The sequence below is a fragment of the Dipodomys merriami genome, unplaced genomic scaffold (genome assembly GCF_024711535.1).
Source record: "Dipodomys merriami isolate MVZ:Mamm:240054 unplaced genomic scaffold, mDipMer1.0.p SCAF_22, whole genome shotgun sequence".
Classification (NCBI taxonomy): domain Eukaryota; kingdom Metazoa; phylum Chordata; class Mammalia; order Rodentia; family Heteromyidae; genus Dipodomys; species Dipodomys merriami.
Window position 1 is genome coordinate 17,407,177 of NW_027203604.1, and position 23,320 is coordinate 17,430,496.

The 23,320-nt window shown below is 43.9% G+C and overlaps 2 protein-coding genes and 1 non-coding gene across 6 annotated transcripts; 1 reads left to right on the top strand and 2 right to left on the bottom strand.

Moving 5' to 3' along the window:
* Positions 1-578: 578 nt before the first annotated feature.
* Positions 579-15,268, bottom strand: Rbak (RB associated KRAB zinc finger). 4 transcript variants are annotated; one of them, XM_070033489.1, is made up of 6 exons: positions 15,199-15,236; positions 14,782-14,925; positions 13,573-13,618; positions 6,053-6,179; positions 4,740-4,835; positions 581-3,587 (listed from the first exon to the last, which is right to left on the bottom strand). In XM_070033489.1, exons 3-6 carry the CDS (start codon positions 13,585-13,587, stop codon positions 1,717-1,719), a joined length of 2,109 nt encoding a protein of 702 aa, XP_069889590.1. In that variant the 5' UTR covers positions 13,588-13,618; positions 14,782-14,925; positions 15,199-15,236; the 3' UTR covers positions 581-1,716. The 4 variants fall into 4 exon arrangements, with proteins under 4 accessions (XP_069889592.1, XP_069889591.1, XP_069889590.1 ...); XM_070033491.1 differs by lacking the exons at positions 14,782-14,925; positions 15,199-15,236 and adding an exon at positions 14,989-15,120 and having other exon boundaries at positions 579-3,587; XM_070033490.1 differs by lacking the exon at positions 14,782-14,925 and having other exon boundaries at positions 580-3,587; positions 15,199-15,268.
* On the top strand, positions 6,947-7,053 carry LOC138834973 (U6 spliceosomal RNA). The gene has a single exon (XR_011374319.1). It is a non-coding gene; the product is annotated as a U6 spliceosomal RNA (small nuclear RNA).
* A 5,851-nt stretch (positions 15,269-21,119) lies between the features above and the next one.
* LOC138834938 (olfactory receptor 10AC1-like) lies at positions 21,120-22,004 on the bottom strand. The gene has a single exon (XM_070033733.1). It carries the CDS (start codon positions 22,002-22,004, stop codon positions 21,120-21,122), a length of 885 nt encoding a protein of 294 aa, XP_069889834.1.
* Between the last annotated feature and the right edge of the window lie 1,316 nt (positions 22,005-23,320).

Genomic DNA, 23,320 nt, shown 5'->3' on the forward strand with positions numbered 1-23,320 from the left:
TTTATTGGAGATAAAGAGTCTCATGGACTTTCCTGCCCGGGCTGGCTTTGAATCCTGATCCTCAGATTTCAACACCCTGAATAGCTAGGATTATAGGCATGAGCCACGGGCACCCAGCCACCTGACTTCTGAATATCTAACTATCCCATGCATTCTTAGAACAAGACCCATTTGATGGCCATTTTCCAGAACAAGTACATGTCTATTTGATTTGTCTAGGACTGGGTCATATGATCAAAACAGTCAGATGATATAGTAGTCCCTTATCTGAAGCTTCACTTCCAGTAGTTTTAGCTTTCTGGGGTCAACCATGATCCAGACATTAAATAGATAATTTGTAAATCTTATATCACACACTATTCTGAGTAGTGTTGAGATCTTTCATACCTGACTTCTTTCCCCACAGGCACACTGCATTCACAGCCTTGGCTACTGCAGAGCCATAGTACCTACTGGGTAGTAACACTACCTGCAGTTTCAGGCATCTACTGAGGTCTTGGGCTGTATCCCCGGTGAAGAATGGGGTATACTATATTATCAATCAGGTGGAATTACCATACAGGATTTACTATGTCATATGGAGAAAGGTATGTAGCCAAAGTCTTCCAGAAAGGGATGAGAGAAGAGACACCAATACACCAGAAAATAACTGTTAGAAATATACTAATTAATTCCAAAACAGTGAGAAAAAGGGCAAAAGACAAAATGACACATTAAATGACATATTCAGATATCTTCTAAATTAGTACTGGTGCTCTAGACATCTGTGGATCAGAAAACAGGAGTACGTAATAGGTGTGTACTTTGGATTACGAACTGTGCAACTCTTTTTCACCAATGAACACTTAAAAACAACTCCAGATTATCTATGTAGTTTTTCGTAATAGTATTTTTGAAAATATTTTTTGCTCCAGTTCAGGTGATTAAAAAAAAAAAATCAATCCTTCCTCTACAGAAGAGGCCTTCACAAAAACCCACTTGTGAGATTCCCTCAGTAGGAAGATTTATTGGCTATTAATCACAACCCACCAATAATACATCCTGCTGGCATTCTCCTACTCTGATACAAATTGTCTTTTTATGAGTTACTCAAATCTAAGCTTGATAAAATTGCATAGCATTTGATTGCATTTTTAAAATACAATAGGAAATGTCACACACTTAAGTACAGTCCTCACAACCAACTCCTGACGATTTTAAGACTTTACACAATAAAGGTTTATTCAAAACTGATAGCTTCTTGTATCTTTCCTATAAATACCTGTTTACATTGGAAATATGGCTTTAAGTATAGTAATTTCTAAGATGTTTTCCACATTTGTCATGTTGACAGATTTTGTTTAGTATGATTCCCTGATGTCAATACAATTTGAATCTAAAATAAATATTAAATATTTATAAAATTTGTTCCTGAATAAATTATCTAGTGTCCTGTGAGATATATGGTCTTGCTGAAGGCTTTGCTTCTTGTTGCACTCTTAGGAACTCTTCTCTGAAAATTCAGATGAAAATGGATCTCTTCCTCAATGCTTCTCCCCATCTAGGAGCACAGTGCTCAGATGTTTGATCCCCAGGGTGGGGATGTAATTCAGTGGTAGAATGCTTGCTAGCATGCACAAGGCATGGGTTTGACTCAACAACAAAAAATTCTCTTGACTCACTGGTTGATTTTCCCTATTTGTAATAGTCAGATGAGTTTTTATACTGACTTCAGTCTTAATTTACCACATTGAGTACATTCAGATTCCCTCTTTTATGAATTCTCTGATGGCTAGTAAAGGCTGATGGGTGATGGAACTTTTTCCCACATTCAGTACATTCATAAGGCTTCTCTCCCGAATGAGTTCTATAATGCACAGTGAGGTATGACTTCTGAGAAAAGACCTTCCCACATTCATTACATTCATAGGGCTTCTCTCCTGAATGGCTTCTATAGTGCACAGTGAGGTTTGACATCCGGGAGAAGACTTTCCCACACTTACTGCATTCATAGGGTTTCTCACCTGAATGAATCCGATGATGAATAGTGAGATATGACTTCTGAGAGAAGAATTTTCCACATTCATAACATTCATACGGCTTTTCACTTGTGTGTACTCGTTGATGTCTAAACAGGGATGAATTATGGGAGAAGGTTTTCCCACATTCGTTACATCCAAAGGGTTTCTCTTCTGAATGCCCTCTGTAATGGACAGTGTAACATGACAACTCGGAGAATGATTTTCCACATATATTACATTCATAGGTTTTCTCCTCCTCTGGAAGTGACTGGTGCTCACTGAAAGCTGAATTTTCAAGGAAGTTTTCCCCACACTCATTACATTCATAAGGTTTCTCTCCTACATGGGCTGGATCACTGTCAGGAATATATGGCAACTGAGAGAATTTCCCACATTCATTGCATTCACGGAGTTTCTCTTCTGCATGTACTTTCCGATGCCTGATGAAGGCTGAATTTAGATGGAAGGTTTTGCCACATTCAGTACACTCATAAGGTTTCTCTTCTAAATGACTTCTATAATGTATAGTAAGGTACGATACCCGGGAAAAGAATTTCCCACACTCACTACACTGATAAGGCTTCTCTCCTGTGTGTGTTCGCTGATGTGTAATCAGTGTAGATTTGCGGTAGTAGGATTTTCCACACTCGGTACACTTATAAAGTTTCTCTCCTGTGTGTGTTCTCTGATGGTCACTCAGGGCTGACTTGCGGGAGAAGGACTTCCCACATTCGTTACATGGATAGGGTCTCTCTCCTGAATGATTTCTCTGGTGTAGGGTGAGATGCGTCTTTTGGCAGAAGGTTTTCCCACACTCGCTACATTCATAGGGCTTCTCTCCTGAATGAGTTCTCAAATGTTGTGTGAGGTGTAACTTCTGACAGAAGGTTTTCCCACATTCATTACATTTATAGGGCTTCTCTTCTAAGTGTGATCTGCGGTGTACAGTGAGGGTGCCCTTTTGACTAAAGGACTTCCCACACACACTGCATTCATAGGGTTTTTCTCCCGTGTGAGCCCTCTGATGTATGATGAATTTTGACTTTTTACAGAAGGACTTTCCACATTCTGTGCATTGAAAGGGCTTCATTTCTATTTGTGATCTCTGGTATGCATTAAAATTTGACATCTGGATAAAGTCTGGTCTGGATTCATTCCATTCATAGGGTTTCTCCTCCATAAAAGCTCTTTCATGAACAATGAGAACAGCTTCAGTGTCTAAAGCTTGCACACACTCATACTTCAAAGGTCTCTTCAATATGCTAATTTTCTGCAGAGCACTTTCTTCACTTTGAGGACAGGTGTCTCCATTCTCATTAAACTCATAGGGTTTCTCTTCCTGACATATTTTTCCACATTCAAGACACTCATCCAGTTTTTTTGTGTAGCTTCCATCAGTGCTAATTAATTCTGAAACAGATTCTACATTCTTCCCACAAGAGACACAGTTGTGAGCTGCTGTGCTTGAAGAAACACAATGTGCTTCTATACCATACGTTTGGTTGTTGATAGTAACCATGTGCCTTGAATATTGGTCTTTATTTTCTTGGATTCCCTCTATCAGGTCCTCAACTTTCCAGATGTCTTCTGAAAAGAAATAAGATGAATATACAAGCTATAAAATGGGACAGGTAGTTGAAAGCCTTATTTGTGGGGCAGTCTCTGGCTTTAGGATCAATCTTCACAAATAAGAATAACTAAGTCTACAGATCTCTTTTTTCTCTTTGCTTTGTAAAAGACTTGAGTTATGACTGTGGAGGAGGAAGAATGTGGGACAGTAGTGAAAAAGTGCAAGTAGCTGGGTGCCAGTGATTCATATGGTAATCCTAGCTACCCAGGAGGCTGAGAACTGAAGATGATGGCTCAAAGCTAGATAAGGTAGGAAAGTCTGTGGCTTTATAATTAACCAAGCAGTAGAAGTGGAGCTTTGGCTCAAGTGGTCGAGTACCTGCCTTGTGCAAAAAAACTCAGGTACAGTGCCTAGGCCCTAAGTTCAAGCCCTAGGACTAGTATATATATACACACACACACAAAGAATAAATTCACATTAATACAAACACCTTTATTACTTTAAAAATATTACTTTTAAACTTTTTAGAAAAGGTGAAACAAACCTAGAAAATGAACAGAGAAGTTACTGAAAGGTGCTAATTTCAGGAAGACGAAGACGGACTCAGAGCAAATGGGGATCAAGTGGGAGAACAGTTATTGGTCATATATGCAAAGATGATAGATATTCAAGTGTAGTCTTCAGAAACCTTTGCATTTCTACTGTACACAGAAATTCAAAGTCTAAAACCTCACATTTGTTTCTATTTAGATAGCAACCAGGCTTAGAAAATTTTTCTAATACTTTTTTTTTTTTGCGGGGAGGGGGGGTCCTGGTGGTGGGGCCTGAACTCTGGGTCTGGGCACTGTCAGCTTTTTTCTTTTTGCTTATGTGGTGCTGAGGAATCGAACCCAGGGCCTCATGCATGCAAGGCAAGCGCTCTACCACAGAGCCACCTTCCCAGCCCTGATATAATACTTACTATGTCAGGCATTAATTTTGTTTGAATATGCTGATTTAAAGCTCTCCAAACTAGATATATTCTTAGCATAATAATTATTCATTCTGAATACATACAAGAGTTACCATACTAGTGGGTTATATTTGGTGTAAAACCTTAAACATCAAGCTCCTAAAGGAACTGGGATAATACTTTTTTTTTTTTTCTTAATGACACTCTATTCACTTACCTGGGTGATTTTGGCAGGGAAAGTCATCTTCTATAATCCATGGTTCTTCACCCTGCTCCAACTTAATAATCATGTTTGGTTTGATAAAGTCATACCCTGTTAACAAAAAGTAGGTAAGTGCTTGAGTCAGCCGGCTTGCTTTGGAATCTCTGTGGTGTGGAGGGTGCTGCTTTACAGACTGTACAATAAAGGTCCTCTGTTATTTTTTTTTGCTGCTGGTCCTCGGGCTTGAATGTATACCCTGAACTCCTTTTGTTCAGGGCAGACAGTCAACCAATTAAGCCACAGCTCTACTTGTTTTTTTGGTGATTAACTGGACACACAAGTCTCATGGACTTTCCTGTCTGGACTGGCTTTGAACCTTGATCCTCAGATCTCAGCCTCCTGAGTAGCTGATTAGAGGCATGAGCCACTAGTGCCAAGCTAAGGCCTCTTTTTTTTTTTTGGTTGATCATAGGGCTTGAACTCTGGGCCTGGGCACTGTCCTTCAGCTCTTCAGCTCAAGGCTAGTGCTCTACCACTTGAGCCCCAACACCACTTCTGGTTTTCTGAGTGGCTTATTGGAGATTAGACTCTCACAGTTTTTCCTGCCTGGACTGGCTTGGAACCTTGATCCTCAGATCTCAGCCTCCTGAGCAGCTAGGATTATAGGCATGAGCCACCGGTGCCCAGCAACTAAAGCCCCATTTTTTTTTTTTTTTTTTTGGGTCTGGTCGTGGGGCCTGAACTCTGGGCCTGGGCGCTGTCCCTCAGCTCTTCAGCTCAAGGCTAGCACTCTACCATTTGAGCCACAGTACCACTTCTGGCTTTTTTATTTTGCTTATGTGGTGCTGAGGAATCGAACCCAGGACCTCATACATGCAAGGCAATCGCTCTACCACTGAGCCACCTTCCCAGCCCCCACCCCCCATTTTTTTTTTCTTTTCTTTTTCTTTTTTTTTTTTTTTTTGGCCATGGGGCTTGAATTCTGGGCCTGGGCACTGTCTCTTAGGTGATCCTCAGCTCAAGGCTAGCACTCTACCATGGGTTTTCTGAGTGGTTTAATGGAGATAAGAGTCTTACAAACTTTCCTGCTTGGACTGCTTTGAACTGTGATCCTCAGATCTCAGCCTCCTGAGTAGCTAGGATTACATGCATGTGCCACTGGTGTTTGGCTTAAGGCCCCATTTTTTAATCTTATCAAAATTAGAGCCTTTCAAAGGAGAAGTATTCATTCATTCTCCACCCCAAAGGAACTAAAGGCTCTTATCGTTTGTTTCTTCAAGCTTAGGAAGAAAATTGAAAGTACTTCACAGAATGCAAGCTGTCCTTACCTAGGGAGACAAGGTGGCTGTAATTCTCCAGCATCACATCCCTGTACATTGCCTTCTCATCGGCGTCCAGCTGCTGCCACTCCTCTTGGGTGAAGTCCACAGCCACATCGTTGAAAGACACTGCTCCCTGTCATGATTACAGTTGGGTAACATGGAAAAGACAAGATTTTCCCAAGCTAACAGGCATGAATATTGTATATCTCACTGTATGTAAAGACTGTGGAAGGAAAACAAACCACAGAGGAAGCACACTACCTTTGAAAATTTTAATATACAATAAAAACAACAAGACTAAAACCCAATCTAGTTTCCATTTTCTCCGAGAATTAGGAGTTTTGGAGATATATAGCACTGTTCTTTGTTCTTGAAAAGTAGATAGCCAAATGAGGAGATGCATGTATAAACAAACATGCATGTTTTACTCCTAGTTAGTTTCTTTGGTCTCCTTTGTTGGCCACTGCCTCCCCTTTCAGGTCCCTTCATGATTGAGCACCCAACTGAGGTCTTGTGTCTTTCCTCTCCATCACTGCTCTCACCCTGTCAGCTCTTTGAATCATTCTGCTTCTTTCATTCTTGCAGATGGATAGCTACTGCTACCTCTGGCTGAATTTCTTACTTCTTTCAATGTTCACTATAAACATCTTACCTCAAACATTCCCTTCTTGCTGCAACATGTTTGACTGAATGAACACCCACAGGTGCTATGAGTGATGCATGCAGTGAAGAGAAGACTAACAAAAGAGGCTTCAATTCTTTTAATTTTATGCTCTAATTAAGCTTCTAAATGTTCCTAAAGATGAACTGGCTATTCTACAGGATCAAAAGAGGAAAGTACTGATGGTTAAAACTGAAGCAGTGTGAATGTTTAAGAGGTTGGTTCAGAAAATAGGCCAAGTGTTCGCTTCGGCAGCACATATACTAAAATTGGAACGATACAGAGAAGATTAGCATGGCCCCTGCGCAAGGATGACACGCAAATTCGTGAAGCGTTCCATATTTAAAAAAAAAAAAAAAAAAAAGAAAATAGGCCAAAACACACCAAGAAGGCACTTTCCTAAGGACAGATTCTAACCATTGACAAGGATCAATTCTAACTCAAGAAGGTAAGTCAAACACACATAGTTATTTTCCTGCCTTATGAAGAAAGGTCAATTCAAATACACTGAAAAAATGAACTCCATTTTTCTAAGAGCACTAGAATGCAAAGGTTCCACAGCAGGAATTTCTCAATGAACATCCAAGGTAATAGTGAAGAGTAGAAGACAAAAGAAGCAAGAGCCATGGACCATGCTTTATATAGGGGCTGCAGTATGGCAGGCAAAGCTGCCAGACTCCAGACAAGACCCTGAATATTTCCTGGGGCTCTTCCAAGATTGGGTACAGAGAAATGAACCCAGGGCATACATGATGAGCTGGGTTTAGCAAACAGAGGAGCTAGATGAGAACCCCCTGGCTTTCAAAGTATATTGGAGACAGCAGAAGGAAAATGACATACAACCTCATCAAAATCAGAAATAGGTATAATGCTAATTATCTTTAATAAAGGATGAAAACATAGTTACAGGTATAAAACTATTCCCATGTGCAGATGATGAAATCCATAGAACTGATGACAAATCCAACTCAGTAGAGTAATTGTTATGCAATAGGATATAAAATTGGTACACATAAATTTATTAATTTATTATTTTTGTTGGCCATGGGCTTGACCTGAGGCCTGGGCACTCACTGTCACCAAGCTGTTTTTGCTCAAGGCTCTTACTCTACCAGTTTGAGCCACAGTACCACGTCTAGTTTTCTTAACTGGAGATAGGAGTCTCATGGAATTTCCTGCCTGGGCTGACTTCAAATTATGATCCTCAGGTTTTTTTTTTTTTTTGGGTCCTGTCATGGGGTCTGAATTCTGGGCCTGGGCACTGTCCCTCAGCTCTTCAGCTCAAAACTAGCGCTCTACCAGTTGAGCCACAGTGCCACTTCTGGCTTTTTTCTTTTTGCTTATGTGGTGCTGAGGAATCAAACCCAGGACCTCAAGCATAAAGGCAAGCGCTCTACCACTGAGCCACCTTCCCAGCCCCGATCCTCAGGTCTTAAGTCTCCTGAGTAGCTACAATTATAGGCATTAGATGCCAGCACCTGGTGGCACATACAAATTAATAGCCCTTTTTACCTAAAAAGAAGTAAAAATATAGAATGCAGGTGTATGTTGGGTTTATAATAACAACACAAAGATAAGCTCTTATCACAAAGATGTCAGTTACCCTAAGAAAACTTCATAAAGAAAAATAAGCTATGAAGGTAACCTAATATTACTGCATTAAAAAGTTATATACAGTGGGACTACATTTACATATGTCAGGTAATAAGTACATTTCCTTTTGTAGTGTCATCTGTTCCCTTATCCTCTCCAATTCCCTCCCTCCCATCTCTACCTGCAAGTTGCATAGTTCACTTTCATCAATGTCCAGCACACTCTACTGCTGTACTTTTTCACCCTTTCTCCTAGGATTCTGTGCCCTCTTTCCACTCTCCCACATGTGCAGATTCAGGTTCACATGAATACATATAGAAGGTAAAGAATACAGTCATCAGAGAAAGAAAAAACAAATTAAGAAAAAAGTCCTGGGCTGGGAAGGTGGCTCAGTGGTAGAGCGCTTGCCTTGCATGCCTGAGGCCCTGGGTTCGATTCCTCAGCACCACATAAGCAAAAAGAAAAAAGCCAGAAGTGGCACTGTGGCTCAAGTGGTAGAGCGCTAGCCTTGAGCTGAAGAGCTGAGGGACAGCGCCCAGGCCCAGAGTTCAGTCCCCATGCCTGAACCCCCCCCCCAAAAAAAAAAAAGAAAAGAAAAAAGTCCTTTGTTTCCATATCTTTGGAGTTTGTTTCAGTATGTATATTATTTATGTATATTATTTTATATATATGGAGAGGTGCTTGGGTATTTCACCTTTGTGATTATCTCTCCCGAGATGATCCTCTTTTAGTGTTTCTGTGCGTATCTAGAATCCTGTGTAATTTACCCCAGTGCATTTTATATCTAACTTCCGCATAACAGGGAGAACCTGTGCTGTTTCTCTCTCTGATCTTGGTTTACCTCATTTAACATGATTTGTTCTAGTTCCATCCATTTCCCTGCAAATGACATTATTTTAATCCTCCTAATGGCTGTGTAAAATTGTATATAGGTACCACATTTTTATTATCCATTCATTTGTTGTGGAGCATCTAGGCTGTTTCCACATCTTGGCTATTGTGAACAGTGCAGCAATGAACATGGATGTGCAGGTGTCCTTATTATATCTGGTCTCATAATGCTCAGGGTAGATAGAAGCCTAGGAGTAGTATGGGTCGTAGGGTAGATCTATGCTTTCCAGAGTGGCTGTACTAGTTTACATTCCCATCAGCAGTGCAGTAGGGTTCCTTTTTCTCCACATGCCCACCAGCATTTGTTATTGTTTGAATTCACAACACGGGCCAATCTAACTGGAGTAAGATGTTATCTCGGTTGTTTTGATTTGCACTTCCTTTATGGCTAGGGATGATGAGCATTTCCTCATGTGTTTTTTTGCCATTCTTACTTCTGAGAAGTTTCTTCTTAGCTCCCTTGCCCATTTAGTAATTGGGGTATTAAGTTTGGGACAGCTAAATTTCTTGGATATTAGGCCTTTGTCTGATTGGATTTTAACTATGATTAAAGTAGTTGGGAGTACAGCTCAGTGGCAGAGTATATGCTTAACATGCTTTAAGACTCAGATTCAATATCTATCCTCCTCCCTCCAAACTCCCATTTTATATAGGTTTGGTAATAATATTATGAATATAGACAGACCAGTGTTAAACTAGAAAGAATTATGACTAAAGGATAATGGGGATATTACAAACCACTGAAGCAAAACTGAATTCTAATAAATGGTGCTATGGTTTGGGTATCGCCAAAGTTTTCCCTCATGAGCCAGGCACTGGTAGCTCATGCTAACTCTAGCTACTGTAATTCTAGCTACTCAGGAAGCTGAGATCTGAGAATTATGGTTCAAAGCCAGCCTGGGCAGAAAAGTCCATGAGACTCTTATCTCCAATTAACCACCAGAGCATGGGAAGTGGTGTTGTGGCTCAAGTGGTAGAGCATTAGCCTGAGCACAAAGAGACTCAGGTACAAGAGCTAGGCTTCAAGTCCCATAATTGACTTGGGGGTGGGGTGGGGGGGAGAATGAAGCTGTTATAAGTCATGCCCTTGAACCTCCAAAACTAGGAGCTAAATAAACTTTTCTTCTTCATAAATGGGCTGCCTCCAGTATTTTATTATAGGCGAATATAAATGGTGTAAAAGCAAGTGATAACCATTTGGGCTATACCCATATACCTACACCTTGTACTACAAAAGAGTAAACTCCAACTGCTCAGTAAGCAGTTGTGGCTCAAAGCAGTAAAGCCCTACCCTTGAGCAGAAAAAGCTCAGAGATGGTACTCAGGCCCTGAGTTCAAGCCTCACAAGCAACAGAAATAATAAGTCAATAAATAAACCAAGAGTCCTCAGGAGTCAAGAATAAGTTCTTGATCCCCAGGGTGGCACTGTTGGTGGAAACTTGGGGAGGTGGGACCTGGCAAGACCTTAAATCCCTAGGGATATGTCCTAAGATGGGACTGTAGGATGCCAGGATGCCTGTCTCTGATGTTCTATTTAGTAATATAAGGAAGCTCTTACACACATGACCCTCAACTGTAATGTGAATGAAGAATGAAGATATAAGAATGAAGCTGTTATGCAGGGTGCTGGTGGCTCACACCTGTAATATTAGCCCTCAGGAGACTGAGATCTGAGGCTCACGGTTCAAAGCCAGCCCGGGCAGAAAAGTGCCCTTGAGACTCTTATCTCCAATTAACCACCAGAACATGGGAAGTAATGCTGTGGCTCAAGTGGTAGAGCATTAGCCTGAGCACAAAGAGACTCAGGTACAAGAGCTAGGCTTCAAGTCCCATAATTGACTTGGGGGTGGGGTGGGGGGGAGAATGAAGCTGTTATAAGTCATGCCCTTGAACCTCCAAAACTAGGAGCTAAATAAACTTTTCTTCTTCATAAATGGGCTGCCTCCAGTATTTTATTATAGGCGAATATAAATGGTGTAAAAGCAAGTGATAACCATTTGGGCTATACCCATATACCTACACCTTGTACTACAAAAGAGTAAACTCCAACTGCTCAGTAAGCTAAAGTTAAAAAACAAAAAAAACCACAAGTTAATTTCTCCATAATCTTGCTACACTTCACCTTGTAAGACCCTCTGAAGTGCTTTTCATTGTAGTTTTTAAGTTCCTCTGCTTTATGTGGAAAACTGGAAAGCTGAGAGACTCTCCACCTTCCCTTCCTCCAGCTACACAGGTGTGTGTCTATGGGTGCTGCTAAGTCAACTGCATGTTCTACAGAGACAGACACATAGAATAGGGCCCATGGTTTCCAGGGCAGCTTACAAGACTGGCACAGGGATGGAGCCATAGATCTGCTCCTGCCTAAGAAACAACCCCAAGATTACTTACAAGGAAGGACTGCCTGAAGACTACCATAAATAAGGTGATGATAAAATTCCTGTGGCTGTTAATTAGTATGTTTACCCAGCAAAGGAGAGTCCTTACTAGGACACATGTACAGGGACAAGGACAGCGGTCCAACAACAGTAGTTCAACACATAATGGCCCAATGATGCCCAGAATCCTAGTTAGAGACTTCCCAATCTCTATCAGGCCATCTGTTAGCTAAATTTCACTTGTCAATCAACTTGTTCATCAGGGCTCATGCTAAACAAGACTGCCTTAGATCCATCCAATTGCAAACCTACTTTTGTTGATTCACCTCCTCTACCCCATAAGGGCAAGAGGGAATGTCCTGCTCCAGGCTGCAGTAGTCTAGCTCAGTCCATCCTTGATCTTTCTTAGGCATGTACTTTTGCTTTCAACTGATATTTTGATGCTGCCTGCCTGTATCCTGCTCAATTCTTTTAGGAATTGAGGGCCTGCAACCAAAACCTAGATGGGAAACCCATCCTTGAGAGCCTCACTAGCATTAATAGTAACACTTATGCTTGTTTGTATCTTTTTTTTTTTTTTTTTTTTTGGTAGTGGGGCTTGAATTCTGGGCCTGGGTGCTGTCCCTCAGCTCTTCAGCTCAAGGCCAGCACTCTACCACTTCCGGTTTTCTGGTGGTTTATTGGAGATAGGAGTCTCATGGTCTTTCCTGCCTGGGCTGGATTTGAACCATGATCCTCAGATCTCAGCCTCCTGAGTAGCTAGGATTACAGGTGTGAGCCACCAGTGCCTGGCAGCTTGTTCGTATCTTAAAGATAGCTAAAAATAAACTAAAGTGCTACCTTCTGCTGGTATCATGTCATGTAATAATAATTTCCTTTCTCCATCTTATTTCTTTCCTAATAAAATTTCCTATCATGTTTATTATCTTTCATTATCTCTTGCTGGATACAAGGACTGGTTTTTCATTGACATTACCACTGAGCTACAGCCCCAACCTCAGAGTGAATTTTTTTAAGGTCAAAAAAAAAGAGGAGAGAAAAAGATGCTATGATAAAGGTTATGAGCTTAAAAGTCACAGGTGTGAAAGGTCATGTGAGATTATCAACTGGATTTGATTGTATTTAAGTTACTGACAGCAAGCTGGGCGCAGGTGGCTCACGCCTGTAATCCTAGCTACTCAGGGGGCTGAGATCTGAGGATCATAGTTCAAAGCCAGCCCGGGCAGAAAAGTCCGTGAGACTCTGATCTCCAACAAACCACTAGAAAACCAGAAGTGGCTCTGTGGCTCAAGACATAGAGCGTTCACCTTGAGCTGAAGAGCGCAAGGACAGCGCCCAGGCCCAGAAGTTAAAAAAAAGTTACTGACAGCATCAGAAAAGTGCTAAGTGGGAACTAAAATGCTAAGAAATGAAATGTGAATACGTAGTGAAATCTTTCCAAGAATATATATTTTTGTTCTGTTTTTGCGCAACCCCAGACAGACAAGAAACATTTGGTCATTCTCCCTTGCTTTTGATTTTACCTCTAGATTTCATAAGTCAACAAAGAAAATGCTCATTTTCTACAGGCATCAAGTTTGCTCTGGGGAGTTGGCAACAAGGAGTTCAATCCCCAGGACCACAAAATGAATCATAAACACAAGCTGTTGATATAATGGTTATCAGGCAGCTATTCACAATCTGATCAACTTTAATAGAGAAAATGATCCAAGTCCTGGGAAATCTTCCAAACATACAGTTGATGCAGATGATGTAATGGATATTATTTTTCCTTTTTTTACGATTGTCAAGAACATCACATCATCTTGGCAACTGAACTATGTAAGACCTAACATTATCCCTCACCTACAAAAGACACTGACAAAAGCTTCAGTGTAAATCCTTTGACTGAATTTTATGCACCGTCTTTCTTCTATTTCTAATTTCTAGTCCAAAGAACAGATCTTCATAAGCTTCATCAAATTCATTACAAAGGACAGTGAGAGGCAATCCACAGGACAACTTACCTTCAATTTGTTCATTTTCCACTGGTCTTGGAAGTTGATGGTGAACCTATTGGAGGAGAAGCAGATCACTGGGTCAGGAGCTAAGTATCCCAACCACATGAAATACCCAGGCAATTCTCAGAAAGGGCCAAACATATGAGCCAGAGGAAGCATACACCTTTCTAATTCCAACACCAGCAGGTGATAATAGATGGCTTAGGCTCTTAAAGATGAATATAAACAAAGAACTCCTTTCTAAACACGGTATTCAGCCACTATTAAATGCAAGGCACAAAATAAAGAATAAAGTTCCCTTAGAATATTCCTATTTTCCATTCTGTTTTGTAGTGCTGAATATTAAACTTGGGCTTTGCACAAGCTAGACTACAGAGTAGACCTCTAGTTTATCCTCTTTTCAAATTGCTTATAATCAAACAATCCATATGAACAGAGAATTTGATAGCTCAGAAATCAATTTAATGGCTGGTATGGTAGTGCCGTTCTGTGATCTCTGCATTCTACTGGCTAGGCTGGGCATAAGGAACGGTATATTTTAGCTTATTTCTCAAATTATTCGCCTAAATTTGTTTTTTCGCGCTTAAGAAAACTAGACTGAATCTGGGCGCCTGTGGCTCATGCCTGTTAACCATGATCTAAGGATCATGGTGCGAAGCCATCCCGGACAGGAAAGTCCATGAGACTCGTACTTCCAACTGATGTGCAAAAAGCCTTAAGTGGAGCTATGACTCAAGTGTAGAGCACTAGCCTTGAGCAAAACAAAACAAAAGCTCAGGGGGAAAGCTCCCAGACCCTGAGATCAAGCCCAAGACCGACCGACACACACACAAAGAAAGGAAAGAAAGGAAGGAAGGAAGAAAGAAAAACTAGACTACAATGGACAGAGGAACAGTGCCTTCAGACTTTAATCCTCTGGCCGACCACTCCAGCACTGTCATCCATCACCTCCATCCATCAACACAGGTAACACAATAGACTTCTCTTGCCCCACACAGGGACTATTAGTAAAGGCAGAACTGGGGGAACCAGCAGAAAGAACCGAGGTGCACCTACACACCCCTGGGGAAAGGCGCAGACAGAAGCGGCGTCAAGGAGAGGAGGGAGGAGTGGAACCCGGCCCGGTCAGACCCCAACAAAGCATCCAGGCCCGCGCAGCCGCTCCGCCTTCACCCCACCTGCCTTCTGGGGACGCGGGCCGCCCGCTCCCCGCACCTGTGTGCTCGCCGGGCGCTAGCTGCACGCAGGCCCTGCGCACCCCGTCCTCGGGGCTACGACTTCCCGCCCTTCCAGGGGCTCCCGAGGGTACGTCCTCGTGGCCGCCGCCGGTCCTCCACCTCCAGAGCGGCGGATCTGAGCCTGGGGAATGAGTTCGAGGCGGGCGTCCCTCCCCGGATCTGGCCTGAGCCTCAGGGGACTCACCGACCCGCTGAGACGCCGCGCCCGCCCCGGACCCTGCCGCCCGCCGTCCCCGCTGCCACTGACGGCCGGGGCTCAGGCCTCTGCCGCGGGCTCGGCGTTCGCGCTCCCGGCGAGCCGGGCAGGCCAGCCCTGGTCCGTGCGGTCACGCTCGCCTAGTGCCGGCCCGGCCGCTCGCCCCTCAGTCTCGCAGGCTCTGCGACGCTCGCCTACCGGAGGCCAGAGCCCGGGAGTTGAGGGCTGAGCTGACCGCCGCACGGACAGGAAAGCTGGTAGGGCGTCAGAGGCGCGCAAGCGCAGACACGCACGCAGGGCAACCTGCGCTTGCGCAGCAGCACACCGGAAGTTAGCATTCGAGGTTGCCAGCGATGCTCAGAACCACCACAAGAACTCTATTTCCCAAAAGTCTATGCGACATTAAGTTTAGGGACCGTCCTGCAAATTCATACCTCATTCGGCTGCACGGAACTGCTGGACGCCGGCAATCACACTCATGTCCTTACTCCCAGGTCTCTGTGTTGTTACTAGGGTTGGGAATTCAACACTGGAGAGGCCAAGGAGCTCTCAAGGCTATTTATTTCTGGGTAGAGGGGTGCATAACCGTTCTATGCGCTGTCTGTAGGCACACCGGGAGGGGGGTCCGCTTGGTTTCTATGGAAAGTGCTCTGACCATCAATCAAAGGTTCCCTACTGGGGGAGGGGAGGGTCCATTCTCATTTAATTTCATTGGCGGAGGCAAAGGCTCACTTTTTTTTTTTTTTTTTTTTGGACTGGGAAGGCTCCAGATCGCCGAACTGACAGTTAACAATGCAAGGAAGTTGGGAAAAACAAACAAACAAACAAACAAAAAACAAAACAAAACCCCAAAAAACCATAAATGAAAAGTCCCTAACCGCAAAGGAGCAAACAGAAAAGATAAGTACAAAATGGCAGAAAAGATTACTTTCCTCTCACAATTCCCCCCTCTTCTTTACACATCCCTATTCTTTTCTTAAAATTCCGTGAGGAGTAGCTGGCTTTGGTGCTGGGGTAGAAGGGGGGTCGTTCTCTAGGAGGAAGGCGTTATTGCTATAGGGTGGGGGTAACTGTTTAGTAAGGCAGTTTCTATGAGCCTTTGGACAAGACCTGGGATTAGGCAACATCCGGTTGTTAGAATACATAGATTATCAGACTAGCGAGGTCACCATAGAGGCTAGGTGTCCTTTCCACCTCCGGAACCACTGTTCTATAAGGTTGGTTAAGGGATCATCTATCCCTGAATTTTTGGCCAACTCATTGGCCAAAGTGATCAAGCCTTGCAGTGTCTTAGTTATAGTCTTGTCGGGAGTGGTAGTGTTGGGTATAAAGGTCCAACATCGCACCCAAATCATCACATAGACCTCTCCTACCCCTACTTTTCACCAGTATCATGTCTAATGCTAGCTTGTTCTTCTAGGCCATGCAGCTGGTAGCATCAAATTGCTTGGCTATTCCCTTGACTGCATTCTGGTATAGTTGACAAACTTTTATTGATTATAGTAAATATATAATCCATCCAATCCAAATCAAAGCTCAGTAAAGGTTTTCAGGGTATAAGGGAGAAGTTTGGTTCAGAAGGGCCCATTTACATTCCAGATGATAATTCCGGATTCCATGGCTCCTCCCAGATTTTCCGACTCCTCCCACTTTACCAAGTATCTGCTTAGGAATGTTCTGGCTTTAGCAGGTTGCTTATAGTTCAATAATTTTGAACTATTATTTTTTCTAGAAGTTTGGCAAGTTGATACTTAAGTAGACAGGGATCAGAAACATTGAGACAAACATGGTGGGCAAGTTGCAGATGGGAAAAAAAATTAACCAACAAAGTGCTCAGTGAATGGAAAGATTTGGAATACAAATCTCTCTGACCACATACCTTACTGTACTCATGCAGCAGGCCCACATGTGGTTTATGTGGAGAGTTTGAAACTGAGTATAGAGTTCACTGCCAATGCCTACTTTGTTCTCCTAATACATGGTCATCATCTCCTGTTTGTAGATGAGGGAGGAGTGAGGAGGGCTTTTTAATTTTGGTGGTACTGGGACTTTAAACTCAAAGCTTTCACTTGCTAGTTGTTGCTGAGCTGTACACCTCCAGCTCTTTCTGGCTTTAGCTATTTTTTTTGGATCAGGTTTCACATTTTTACCCAGGGCTGGTCCAGGACCATGATCTTACTACCTATGTCTCATTCCTAGTAGCTGTGACTACAGGTGTCAATCACTATACCTATCTTGTTTGTTGGGATATTACTTAGTTGGATTGTCTTTGAACCATGATCTTCCCAATCTCTACCTTCTATGTAGATGGTATTATAGGTGTAAGGCACCATGCACAGTTTGTATTTTCAGTCTGGGCAAATGAGCTTGAAATCTCCAAATAAATCCTCTCTCAAAACATTTCTGAAATAAATCTATGATACAACACTAGAAAGATGTAAAAATCTGAACTATTTTTTTCTGGAAGTTTGGCAAGTTGATACCCAAGTAGACAGGGGTCAGAAACATTGAGACAAATATGGTGGGCAAGTTGCAGATGAGAAAAAAAAAACTAACCAACAAAGTGCTCAGTAAATGGAAATATTTGGAATACAAATCTCTGACCATATTCCTTACTCCACCCATGCAGCCGGCCCACACACGTGGTTTAAGTGGGTAGAGTTTGAAGCTGAGTGTAGAGTTCACTACCAATGCCTACCTTGTCAGAAGGAGATTTGAGTGTGATATCCATTGGATCTTACTTCTCTACTTTAAGCTTGAGATTCCATCATCCACACTAATCCCTTGGGAGTGTCCCCAGTGCAGAAGAACTTTAAGTCAAAATGCAGGTAGCTATGATTGTTGAGTGGGGACCCAATGGTGCTGAGAAACCTCACAAATGTCCCCAGTGTGGGAAAAATCTCGTGCAGATCAGAATTCATTGTCTATTACTGGGTGTACAGAGGTGACAGTTCCTGCAGGGCCAATATTCAGGGAAGAGGAGTTAGGAGGAAGACTCACTCTGTTACTGGGTCTAGATGAGGGTTTGTGAAGTTTCTCTTTAGAAGTAGGGACTCTCCATTTAGGGTCCTTGACTTCAATCACAAAATAAGAATTTCCAAACAAGTTATAATTGTAAGAAAATTTGGCAGATCTTGAGTAAGTGACCAAGCAGACAAGCACAAAGGCAAAAAGCACACTCTAAGGGAGGGCGGGTGCTCTCAAAGGGAGAGTTGGTATTATTCTTTCTGTTCCTGTTCTGTGACTCTGTTTAATGCTTGGGCATTTCTCTCAGGAAGGAATGCATCCTGCCACCAAACAGGTGCTAATCCTTGAGATAAGGAGTGCATCTATGTTTTCAAATACCTTGTTTATTTTGGAGTTTCTGGCTGCAATTTACCACCGAGTCTCATTTTTCCTAATCTATCTTGCTTCAACTCCCATAAAGAGGACAGTTACATGAGAGGGAAATCTATTGCAGATATGGTATCTGGGCTTGAGCTAGTACTTGCTGGGGAGAAGCCTGGCAGTTGTTCAGAGTGTGGGAAAAGCATCTTGCATAAGTCCTGTTTCATGGAATATCACCACATCCTCATGGATGAGAAGCACTCCATGTGTGGTGAGTGTGGGAAAGCCTTCTCCTAGAAGTCTCACCTTATCCTACACTGGAGAGCAGAGAAGCCATATAGGTGCAGTAATGTGGTAAAGTCTTTTTCCAGAAGTCCCACCTCTTCCTGCACTGGAGAATGCAAACAGGGGACAAGCCATAAGGCTAGTGAATGTGGGAAAGCCTTCTTCCAGACCTCCTGCCTCATCCTGCACTCAAGGACACATGTGGTACTGTGTTCAATCCAATCACACACACACACACACGCACACACACACACACAAACACAAAAGCTGAGCCAAGTGCTGACAGTTCACATCTGTAATCCTAGCTACTCAGGAGGCTGAGATCTGAGGATCATGGTTCAAAACCAGCTCAGGCAGGAAAGTTGGTGAGACTCTTATTTCCACTAAACTACAAAAAAAACCCCAGAAATGGAGCTATGGCAGAGCATTATTCTTGAGCACAAAGGCTCAGGGACAGCACCCAGGCCCAGAGCTCAAGCCCCAGGAATGGAAATAGATAGATAGACAGACAGGCAGGCAGGCAGACAGACAGACAGACAGACAGACAGACAGACAGACAGACAGACAGACAGACAGACAGATAGATAGATAGATAGATAGATAGATAGATAGATAGATAGATAGATAGATAGATAGATAGATATTAAAGGTGCTGGCGGTGAGGGACTGGGGCAGATGCTACAATTCATTTTAGGTGTCATTAGGGAGTGTTAGGTAAAAGGGTGAATTTGAAAGGACAAGAAGACTGAAAGCAGGCAGAGACACCAACCTCAACAGACCAGATCAACTTTAATGGAAAATTGAAGATGGACACTATAGTGACCTGAGGAGAGACGGAGACATGAGGTATGCTGGGGGGCCAGGGGTGAAGGGACTTAAGTAGGGTCCTGGGTAAAGGTGGGTGGCTGGAAGGTACAGCGTTTTGGGATGGAGTTTTGCAAGTTTGTGGTTCTGGCCTGAAATAATTTATGCATGCCTGGTTCCAGGAAGCTGTAGGGCAAAGCCACTGAGCAGGCCCTGGTTCAGCAGGCCCTGGCTTGCTTGGGGGAATTCAGGTGTCTGTTACCTGGGTGGGGGGCAGAGAGTAGACTTTCACATTTTTGGGATTGCAGATTCCCCTTACAGAGGAGGAAGGGGAAGGAAGGCTTCACAGAGGAAAAAGTACTTTGGTGGATCTTTGAATCACACAGGGGTTTACACAGGAAGAAAGAGAAGGGACACTGAAACTGGGGCAGAGGCTATGAGAATATGTGTAGTCTTACTGTGCCTTAGAAGTAGCTGGAATAAGCTGTAGTTTATTTTACACATTGTGAGGAACCCAGATATTCAGTGTGCATCTTGATCATGTTTTGTATGTCAACATGCCTCTAGAATTACCACCCAGACCAAGATATAGCACCTTTCCAACACCCAGGCAGTCTCCCCTGTGCTGGGCCTACCAGAGTCATTAACCCAGCCAACCACTTTTAGGACACTAACCATCAGACACCATTGATCAGTTTGTCATTGTCCTTTGTCTAGAGGGAACACCATGGTATTTACAGTCTGGTTACTTCTTCTTAGACCTTCATGTGATATCCATGTTGTCTTTACTTGGTTTTGGTGGGGAGAAGCTAATATCAGTAGTTCATTCTTTTCTGTTAGCACATAGAATTTCATTGTGTAAATAACAGGCTGTTTATCTAGTCTCTAACTGTGGCCATTTGTATCCAAAAAGAATGCTAGGCAAGGGTGGCTCAAGACTATATAACCCTGCCTCTACTTGGGGGGCAGAGACAGAAGAATCATTGTTTGAGTCCAGTCTAGGCAAAAGTTAATGAGACTCTATCTTAAAAACAAAGTGAGGATGGTGGGACACACCTATGGTCCCAGCTTCTTAGGTAGATCTCTGTTCAAAGCCAGCTGGGGCAGAGTTCTTCTGAGACCTTAATCTGGAAAATAAACTCAGAGCAAAAGCTCTGGGGGGGTTTGGGGCCTGGATTAAGTGGTAGAGTGCTTGCCTAGCAGGCATGAGGCCCTGAGTTCAGTGTTCAGTACTACATGAAGGAAGAACTGGGGAGGGGAAACGGAAAGAAGAAAGAGAGGGAGAGAGGGAGGGAGAGGGAAAGAGGGGGGGTAGAGAATGAGGAAGAGAATGAAGATGGGGGAGGGAGGGAAGGAAGGAAGGCAGGAAAAAAGAAAGAAAGAAAGAGAAAGAGGAGGGAGGAAGAAAAATAGAGGGAGGAAGAAGGAAAGAAAGAAGGAAGGGAAAAGGAAGGGAGGAAAGGAAAGAAGGGAAGAAGGAAGAAAGGGAGGTAGGGAAGAAAGAAAGAAGAAAGGAAAGAAGGAAGGAAGGAAGGGACTATCTACTCGGCGTATCTATAGAAGCTGGGCAGGGCTGGAGTCTGATTTCGAGGTGTGGGTGCCACAGTCAGTTTACCTTCTGCAGGTTTGGGGAGCCCTGGATGGCTTTGCAACATCCATCTGAAGGGGGCAACTTCATGGCGTCCATTGCCTGGCAACCCAAGTTAGGTGAGATCTGTGTCATGGCCCATCCTATGGCCAACTACCCGTTGCAGGGCGCCCTGAATGTCCCGATTGCGAAGCGTGTAGATGGCTGGGTAGAGCAATGGTGTGAGGTTGATGTAGATGAGCGACACCAATTTGTCCTCCTCCAAGGAGCGGCTCCTTAGGGGTCTGGCATACATGGCCGTGGCGCAGCCGTAGTGGAGGACGGCCACGGTAAGGTGGGATGCTACTGTGTTGAAGGCTTTGCGGCGTCCAGCTGTGTCCCCTACTCCCAGGATCACCACCAGCACCCTGGTGTAGGATAGCAGGATGAGGATGAGCGGGAGCACCAGCAGCAGCAGGCAGGCCGCCAGGAGCACGTGCTCTTGCAGGTCTCTGTTCCCACAGGCCAGCACCAGCACCGCGGGGAGGTCACAGAAGACATGGTTGACAAGACCACCTCGGCAGAAGGGCAGCCGGAATATGGCAGTTGTGAGACCTAAGGCTAACACAGAGCCACCCACGCAGCAGGAGGCCAGGAGGCCCCAGCAGAGTCCTGTGGTCATGAGCTGGGGGTAATAGAGTGGGTGGCAGATGGCCAGGTAGCGGTCCAAGGCCATGGCTGCCAGCAATAGGCACTCAGAACCTCCCAGAGCTACAAAAAGGCCCATCTGGGCAGCGCAAGTGGAGGGAGACACGGCCTGGCCTCCTGGAGGCAGGAGGAAGCCAGCCAACATTCGTGGGGTGAGGACCAGGGTGTAAGCCACCTCCACTGTGGACAGTGAGGCCAGGAAGAAGTACATGGGTGTGTGGAGGCTGGGCTCTGCCAGGGCTAGGCCCAGGATGAGCAGGTTCCCTGCCAGGGTGGCCAGGTAGAGTGGCAGCAGGAGGGCAAAGAGCAGCATGCGAAGGCCCTGTGGCCACCCAGAGAAGCCCAAGATAACAAACTCCTGTGGGGATGTCCAGTTAGACTCAGGCCAGTAGCTTGTGTTGGGGCCTAGAAGAGAGGTAGCATGGTATTACCCCCCCCCCACCTTGGGGCCCCAGAACATGACATCAGCCATCTGAAGTCTTTGTCGGGCTTTCTACATGCTTATCTATGCACCACCCCGCCTCCAGGGTCTTGGAGTCCCTTCAGGAGAAAGTTCCAAAGTCTTCTAGGAATTGACACGCTACCACTATCTACCCTTCCTGCTGGTCATGTGTGCTTCTAGGAACTCCATGTCTGCTTCAGACCTGGGTTCTTCAGTATCCCTGGATTTTCTTCTTCTTCTTTTCTTTTCTTTTTTTTTTTTTTTTTTTTTTTTTTGTGTCAGTTTTGGGCCTTGAACTCTGGGCCTGGGCACTGTCCCTGAACTTTTCAGCTCAAGGTGAGTGCTCTGCCACCTGAGCCACAGTGCCACTTCCGGTTTTCTCCTGGTTAATTGGAGATAAGAGTCTGACAGATTTTCCTGCCTGGGCTGGCTTTGAAATGTGATCCTCAGATCTCAGCCTCCTGGGTAGCTAGGATTATAAGCGTGAGCTACCAGTACCTGGCTGGTTTTTCTTCTTGAGCTTTCTTTTTTCTTTTATTTTTGGTACTGGGATTTGAACTCAGGGCCTCACTCTACCAGCTGAACTATGCCTTCAGCCCTAGTTGTTTCAGTTTTTTTTTTTTTTTCTGTTAGATAGACTTTCATGTTTTTTGCTTGGAAAGTGATCCTCCTATTTACACATCCTGTGTAGCTGGTATGACAGGCACATGCTACCCTGCATAGCTTTTATTGGTTGGGATGGGGGTAGTCTCAACAACTTTCTGCCTGAGCTAGCATTAAAACACAATCCTCACAATTTCTACCTCTTGAGTAGCTGGGGTTACAAGTATATGCCTCTATACTTGGCCTGCTTCTTTCCTTTTTCAGTCCCCCATGATCCATACCTAAGGAGACAGGCATCCTCTTTCCAACTCTTAGCTCTGAGGACCAGGGACCTTCCTAGGGTGGGAAGATAGCTGGAGGGGTTCAGGTTTCTTCTCGATGACTGCCACATAGAGTCAGCAGGTTCTTAGAGAGAGAGCTGGGCATTCCTATAGATAAAATCATGAAGATGAAGTGGCACATATAGAATAGAGCAAGATTCTTCTGTTCACAAAAGTCTGCCCGACTCCCTCTGCCCCTGTTGTCCCTGCAGGAAGACACACACAACTTCTCAGCTCTGTGCAAATAGATCATCTCCCTCCTCA